General features: G+C 35.3%; 1 protein-coding gene across 5 annotated transcripts in view; it reads right to left on the minus strand.

Moving 5' to 3' along the window:
* Positions 1 to 248: 248 nt before the first annotated feature.
* Positions 249 to 8,438, minus strand: part of LOC113805772 (solute carrier family 41 member 1) — a 55,670-nt gene continuing 47,480 nt past the window's right edge. For 3 of the 5 annotated variants that reach the window (XM_070132859.1, XM_070132860.1, XM_027356832.2), the window contains 8 exons: positions 7,431 to 7,637; positions 7,079 to 7,258; positions 5,916 to 6,060; positions 5,454 to 5,600; positions 5,175 to 5,322; positions 4,553 to 4,761; positions 4,278 to 4,426; positions 249 to 4,076 (listed from right to left, as the gene is read on the minus strand). In XM_070132859.1, coding sequence (XP_069988960.1) covers positions 3,891 to 4,076; positions 4,278 to 4,426; positions 4,553 to 4,761; positions 5,175 to 5,322; positions 5,454 to 5,600; positions 5,916 to 6,060; positions 7,079 to 7,258; positions 7,431 to 7,637 — 1,371 coding nt within the window. In that variant the 3' untranslated portion in view covers positions 249 to 3,890. The remainder of the gene's footprint in view (positions 4,077 to 4,277; positions 4,427 to 4,552; positions 4,762 to 5,174; positions 5,323 to 5,453; positions 5,601 to 5,915; positions 6,061 to 7,078; positions 7,259 to 7,430; positions 7,638 to 8,438) is intronic. The other 2 variants (XM_070132861.1, XM_027356839.2) reach the window with 1 other exon arrangement.

Consider the following 8,438-nt stretch of genomic DNA (forward strand, 5'->3'; position numbering starts at 1 on the left):
ACCAAAAAGGTTTACTATTTATCATCATTACTTGTATAATTATTATCTCTGGATTACAACTTACCAATCATTTTTATTTTTTTTTTTTTCTTGCAATCATAAGTTCATACTGTTACCAGTAATGTCTGGTGCTGAAAATACATAGGTCATGTCTTTAAACTCTGACCAAAAACTGGACATCAGTTGCTAGTGTTTCTCCACCACTCGCAGCAGTTAAGGGGTTAAGGATAAGGGAAAGAAACACATTATTACATGTGGCAAATGCATCTTTTATTTGAGATTATTTATAAAATATTTTCTTTTATGAATTTTGACATTGTATGGATTATTTACAATACTAACAAATGCAATGAGACAGTTACCTTAGTACATCATATTACAGTACTACCATTAACGGCTAGTCAAACCACTAGACGTAAAACTTGGGTAAGGCACTCGGTACTTGTAACAATTATATTACCATTGAAAATGTAAGCACATTTGTTCCGTGCACTGCTTAACCTCTTCTCATCAGACCTTGAAACAGCAGCTGAAAATGCAGATTAACCGAGCCCTCAAAAAGCAACGATAATCCTAGCTTGAATCTTGAGAAGCAGCTGCCCTTAACAAATGTACCCTAAGTTACATCCTGTTTCTGCCTGAGATGCAAGATATTTAATACCATCGGCATTCAGATGTAAACAGTGGAGAGTTTGGTTTTCTTTTCAGATGCATAAAAAAATATTTCTCCATAAAAATAGTTCATGTACACACTAACCACCTCCATACACAAAGCCCCCCCCCATTCAAGAGATAAAATAAAATAAATAAAGAAAGAATAAGTAAATAGAAAAAAAAAGAAGAAAAAAGTACCATGTTAAGTTGAAAAGCACAAATGCAGCTAATTTTGTTTTTAAAAACTTAGATCATTTCACAACTAATGATACTTACAAACACATGAATATACATATATATAATATTCAAGTGCAATTAAATTCTGTAACAAAACTAAAAATCTTCAACCTTTATATCAAGAATAATCATCATATTGTATTTGATATAAAAAAATAATTCAATATTTCAAACTAAACAGAGCAGAATAATAACTTTAATATTTTTACACCTCGTACACAACCATTATTCTCATGGAACCACAGCTACAATACCAACAAAAAAATAAATATACCATTTATGTCAATAAATTATATTACTACTAATAAAAAAGTAAATAAAAACGATAAGAAAAATCATCACAAATAAAAGCCAGATTAAGCTTACCCATTCAATATGAGAGAGGAAGAGAGAGGAAGAGAGAGAGAGGGGGAGAGAGAGAGGGAGAGGGAGGGGGAGAGAGAGAGAGGAAGAGGGAGGGGGAGAGAGAGAGGAAGAGGGAGGGGGAGGGAGAGAGAGGGAGGGGGGGGAGATGGAGAGGGAGGGGGAGAGACAGAGAGAGAAAAGAAGGGGAAGAGAGAGAGAGAGAGAGAGAGAGAGAGAGAGAGAGAGAGAGAGAGAGAGAGAGAGAGAGAGAGAGAGAGAGAGAGAGAGAAAGAGAGAGAGAGAGAGAGAGAAAATATTCCTCGGCTTTGGCCATGACAGGATGAAATCTGCAAGGACGGTAAATTGGTTGTTCTCCTCTTAAGAAGTGGAACTGTTTTTCCCTTCTCTTTCCTCTTAGGCTAAATCTGATATTTCACAACACTTAAGGTTATATAAGTATCTCAAAATAACTATACTTTCTAATAGTTCTAATATTTCTCATTCTCTTTCTCTACATTTCTTAAGAAATCAGTCAATCAATAAAATAAAATAAAATATAATCTGAAGTGAAAAATATTAAAAAATAACAATAATGCCACATTCATAAGCCATTAATATCCTGTGATAATAAATGAAACCTTGATTATGCTTTGCAGATTTCCTAATATTTAATTTTTTCCTCCTTAAAGTTAACTGGAATCGACGAAACCACCAATAAGTGTCACTGGAAGATCTTATTTGAACCACCTTAGACTAATTAGCATTGATATCACTTCCGTCAAGCTTTGATCCACTAATGTATTCCAGATTTGCAATCACAAGAAAAATGATGATTGATAATAGGAAAGATAATTTATGTATGCATATGTGTGTGTGTGTCAGTGTGTGTGCATGTGTGTAACTGTGTGTGCAAATGTGAGTGTAAATGTTTGTGTGAGCATGTGTGTGTAAATGTGTGTGTAAATGTGTGTATATGTGTTTGTATGTGTGTATGTGTGAGCATGTGTGAGTATGGGTGAGTATGTGTGTGCATGTGCACATGTATGTTCATGTGTCTATATGTGTACATATCTATATGTTTATATATATGTGTGTATGTGTGTATATGTATGTGTATTTATTTATGTATGTGTACATGTGTGTTTATGTGTGTATATGTATGTATGTATGTATGTATGTATGTATGTATGTATGTATGTATGTATGTATGTATGTATATATGTATGTATGTATGTAAATTATATATATATATATATATATATATATATATATATATATATATATATATATATATATATTCCTATACACATATATATATTCCTATACACACACATATATATATACTGAGTTTGTACATACATAATTTTATACATCCTCTGATTTCTAGTCCTTAAAGATCATTACCTCAACAGATATTGAAAATATCACAGGTATTGCACATCCAAAGTACGAAAAGAAATCCCTTGCAAACCAGCAATGTTCAAATGTACTGAGGTTCTTAACTCTGTGTATAAGTTCTTTTTTCCCTTAAAGTTAAGTACATTTCTAAAAAAGAATAATGAAAATTGATGATAATCCAGCTTTGTCACATGACAAAAATTGAAACAGTCTGGTTCATATAACATTGAATAAGTAAATGCAAATGTGAATAATAACAATCATAAAAATAATAATTATAAAAAAAAAAAAAAAAATCTAAGAAGAGACATACAAAATAGTAGTAGCCATGATATAGATAATTATGTGCGTTATATACGGTTACATTATATTTTGTGTATCAACAACTATAGAAACAAAAACCGTTTGTATCCTATACCATGCCAAGGTGCATCCCCCAACCATCCTCACAATCACAAAACTTCTTGGAAACTCACACAAGTCAAATAATTTCTTCAAAAAATAATGAAAAAGCACAACCTATTCAAAGGGCAACAGGATTAAGGTAATATAAACATGATTAAACCTAATCCTTGCATGTGCACACCTAAGCCCAGAGATAGGCCCGCACAACCACTCAATCACACACCATCACCCACTCACACTGTACATCGTTCGCTTGATGTAGAGGTGAGTCTCAGTGATACTCTTTTCCTGAAGTACACAAAGAGTTAAGAGTAAATACGTTGAAGAATATAATATCACTGAACCAAATTTGTACCAATTAATCATAAACCAAGCACATAATGTCTACAAACACAAGATATATCGCGAAATCTCATGCAGGACATCTGATAACGAACTCTAGTCTTTGTTTTTGGTTTTGGGCAAATTTTACAGCATGAAAAAATAACAAAAAAATACAGAAAATAAATACATTTAAAGAATAATAATAATAAAAATATCAAATATTTCATCTGGTGAAATCACAACCCAAGAACACAACTCACACACACATTAACAACATGCAGCGTAACGAGACACAGCATTAATGAGACTAGCACCTATTACACCTAATTATTTTATGCTACAAAAAAGAAGAAGAAGAAGAAGAAGAAGAAAAAAAAAAAAAATCAGAATATTGCCACCAATATCTACCTGTCTTTATCATAACAATAATACATGATCAATTGTCACTGAATAAAAAAGAGAGATAGTGAGAGCCAGAGAGTTAGAAATAAAGATAAAGGAAATGAAGAAGACGACAATTTTGTGACTTAGTCTCCAACATCAGCGTCTCTGTCACCAACAACATACAAGAAGTGGAAAGCCATGGCAAGAAGCCCTGTGCCCAGAAGGTCTCCGAGGGCAGTCAGGTAAGGAATGGCAGAATTGTCTGGGTCGATGGAAGCTTTCCACATGTAGTGGACCATCACATGTGCCACGTATAGCAGGATGGCCACCTAAAATCAAAACAAAATAGGACTATTAGAACATGTTTACAGAAAATGTTTCTAATTTTAACATATTTACAACTTTTTCTTAAAAGGGCTGTCTGGCTTTGAGGGACTATGATTAAAAAGCAGTTCTTTTATAAATAAAACAATCCCCTTATACTGAAAGATACAAGTTTTCTCACACACTTAGTTAATTAAGCCACATACCTGTAGGAAAGCAGCCAGCAAATAAGTAACCACAAAGATGGGTGTGAGAGACGTGTGGCCAGCCTTCAGGTAGGAGATGGTGTACATAAAGACAAGATGCCCCGGAACCACCAAGAGCAGCAACACACGAGCCGTTCTTGGGTGACCCACTGTTGATTGGCAATTAGAATATGGCTTGTTATTATTTAATTATAATAATACAGTTTTAAGTGCAAAATACAATAATCACAATGCCACATAAAAAAAAAAAAAAAAAAAAAAGAAAGTGAACTCACCCCTGGCACAGAATGCAGAAATCGGGTTGATGCATAGATTTGTCACAAACTTTGGCATCTTCCCAAGTGGAGCTGCTGCATGGAGAGCTGTTGAGATGCGTGATGCTTGCACAGCCACCAAGTTACCTCCAACACCATTGATGACAGGTTGGAACACTGCAATTCCTTTGTAACTACTTACAGTGTAGTCCAGGATGAGCCCACCAAGACTGCAATGAAAGCAGGTTGTATGAAGACTCATTTACAAGAGGAAAATTTCAAAAACAAATAAAGTTAACAAGTTACTTGTATTGCTATATTCCATGAAAGACTACTGGCTTTCTTGAAGTTCTTTGTCCACTTTCATTATAAACAATATTAATAAACTGCCTGCTAGAAATCTGGGGTCCTGAAATATCTGTTCCATATATTTGTTTTAACCTGGGGCACCCTTTCGAACATGTCAAGGTGATTTCAAAATTTCCACTAAGCATCAAAATGGTATCACTTTTCCACTGGGCAAGAATGTGAAAACTGCCAAGGGTACAATTAGCCTAATTGAAAGCCTTTTCACAAAGTACTATGTAAAACAGTACCCTACATTTCTATACAATCATCCATACACAAGAAATCAGATACACACCTGGAGATCATCATGGCAGAGATGACAGGGGTCCATCCAGAATACAGAACCTCCTTTGTATGCTTGTTGCGTGAGGCCAACCATACCCAGAGTGGTAATGAGAGAATATAACCAACAACTATGACAGGACTGAGCCACTGGTCTGTGTCTAACAAAAAGAGAGAATGATTAACATAAATTTCCCTTCTTATTCTTTAGAGTCCAACAACATAATCAAAATATTACCTTCATAGTGCTTTATGTTCAACTTTATCTTTTGTGCAAATCTTATCGACTTACTTTTAGAAGCATAGAGTACAGATGCAATCCAAGCCAGGAGACCAAGTGTTGTCAAATCTCCTAGTGAAGCAGCTATAGGGGTAGCTACGTTGTCGGGATTAATATTACATTTACGTGAAAACAGGATGACCCCGACCATGATGACACCTGAAGTGAAGGGCATTTCTTTTAGAATGCAGTTTAAGTCACTATAGACTAATATTGATGCAAGTAAACAGAAACAAAACTATACATAGATTATTAAGAGTGATAATAATAACATTAAAAATAATGATAATGATAACAATAATAACAATAATAATAATGACAATAATGATGCTGCACATAAGCAGAGCCAGAGTCAGGGAGACAGAAATAAGGAGAGACCCAGAGACCTTCCCCAATGCTAAAATCCAGAAAATCCATGACACACCCACAAACCCACTAACCCTACTATTCCTCCCCACCCCTTAGTTTCCTTACCTAAGATGAATGAAGCCAGGGAGGCAGTGACAAGCGCTGAGGCACAAAGCAGCAGCGCATGGATGATGTCAAAGAGGCCCTCGGGGATCCAGCCCATTACTACTGCCGCGACCGATGCCAAGAAACCTACCACTATGGCTTGGCACTGTAATGGGAAGAAAAAAGGGGGAGTTAGGAAGATTGATCACAGATAAGATTGATTACAAGTCTCTTTGTTAATGTCTTTTGTCTCTTGTAAATAAATCAATCGACAGTATTTCTTTTTTTCTCTCTCTCATTCAGATGGCTCCACTAGTAGGCCCCAATAACAGGACCTGATTTCCCTATTTCTTAAATTTGCGTGAAATTTTTGTTCTAATGCTACCAATATCAATACTGTTTTAATTATTATTGATAACACGATCATCATATTATTAAAATACCAATAACAATCAAAACCTTTCCAAGAATCAAGGAAAATGGTAAACATGTGTGAGAAGTAGGACTAACAACTGACTCATTGGTGACTAAGCAGCTCTGAAGCCATCTCTATGTAAAAACCATTAGTAAACTAGAATTAAAGAGAACATGGCATATACTTTGCCCTTCTGGGGGAATTATTAAATTCTGAATGATGTAAAATACATGCAACAGATGTACAAAAAGGTTTTTATATTTTCCTAATACACTTTATCATCAATCCTCAAACTTCATATCTACTGTCTTCCTAAGCATAGAGAAACCCATTTCTTGTAGAAACTTACTTCTCCAAGTATGTTTTGAATAGTACTTCTAGAAAAAGTTTCAAGTATTTTTTGTTTTCCCCAAAAAAATATCATGTACCTAAAAGCATATGATACATTTTTAAAATAAAATGGCTAATAAAAATTACATACAAATATGTGAAGCTACCCAGCGAAATATGGGTGCATCTAATATGCCTACAAATACAATATATATATATATATATATATATATATATATATATATATATATATATATATATATATATATTTATACAAGGCTGATACATGATTCTAAATCTCTACAAGACATATATGTTGCAATTGTCCTAGCCTCCATAAATACTGTAGACTATATCACAATTACTTGGTTAAAATCTAAATCCAACATTTTAAGTAATAACAAAAAGAGAAAAGAAAAGAAGAGAGTTCCTCACTTACCTGAATAAGTGCGAGGTTGCCAATTATCATGGATATGCACTCTTCCCGCTTGTCAAGGTGACCCAGGTTGGCATGGGTGGAAAGACGTGATGCTAGAGTCATCTCCAAATTTCCCTTTAGACCCAGCAGCGCTGGCACCATGATAAACAGCTCGCTCACCACCTTGAACACCTCCCAATGCTGTAAGATGGAAGAGATCATGTTACTGTCAAGACACAAAAATGTGTGGTGAGATGTAATATCAAGTTTAATAGTAATGATGCAGTTCTTAGATATCAACAGTAATAATAATAATAATAATATGAAGAAGAAGAAGAAAAAAAATAAAGCAGAAAGAAAACAAAAGCCTTACCTGGACCAGATCGAGCACGAGCCCCGCTCCAACCATACCCAGACCAGCAACCAGGAATGGAAGCATGACCTGCATAAGGATGGAGAGACTTGTTTCCCCTTGGTCAGGTTCTCCATCCCCCTGCAGCAGTGATATACCCTGGTCATCATCGGATGCCGAGGATGTGGAACGTTCCTCGTAGAGCCCGTCCCCCTCCTCGATGACGCCCTGGAATGTTAGAAAATCAATGCATGGCTAAGGGCTTTCCTCGGGTTCCCCTCGAGGAGCTTTGAGATTTCTTTTCCTTTTTCTCTGATTTGGGCTAGAGACTGCAGTGAGGAACAAAATGGTTGAGTAAGTAGGGACTCAAAGTAATTTACAAATCAGTTCTACTTTTACACACCTTCACCCATCATTTTCTGATAATGTAATTCACTAAAGCAGAGAACAAGAAATCTTTCATCTTTGACACTGATATCTCTTGCATTTTCTGTACCCTATCCAATTCCATTCCATTCTCTTCTATTCCATCCCATTATATACTTATTGTATTCCATCCCCCTGGCTCCCACTTAAGAGAAAATAATATCAACAATAATAAGAGCCTTAAATCAATTTTACGAATAAATAAAATCAACTTCAATGGTTCCTTAAAACTTCTCACACACTTGCATTCCTATCAAGTATGCTCTATGAAATGAACGATCAACTTCATCAACTCATCAGTAACAATAAAAAAAAAGAAAGAAAGAAAGAAAAAAAGCAGAGATCCTGAATGCATTACCACTCCAAATCCCACAGTGCCAAAACAAACTCAAAGCCCAATAACTTGCACTTAATCAGTAGAATAGAAGCCTACCCCTCTTGATAAGATAATAAATATTTTGTAAGTCCTGTCTGCCTGTAATCCTAATGAGTCCTCTTACATCAGTGTCCAGTTTGTGTACAACAACAGGGAAGAGTGAGAGGGCAAAGGGGGCAACTCAAGGAGGAAAGAGACTTGGTATGGAAGAAGAAGAAAACAGCCAT

The sequence above is a fragment of the Penaeus vannamei genome, chromosome 18 (genome assembly GCF_042767895.1).
Source record: "Penaeus vannamei isolate JL-2024 chromosome 18, ASM4276789v1, whole genome shotgun sequence".
NCBI classification, from domain to species: domain Eukaryota; kingdom Metazoa; phylum Arthropoda; class Malacostraca; order Decapoda; family Penaeidae; genus Penaeus; species Penaeus vannamei.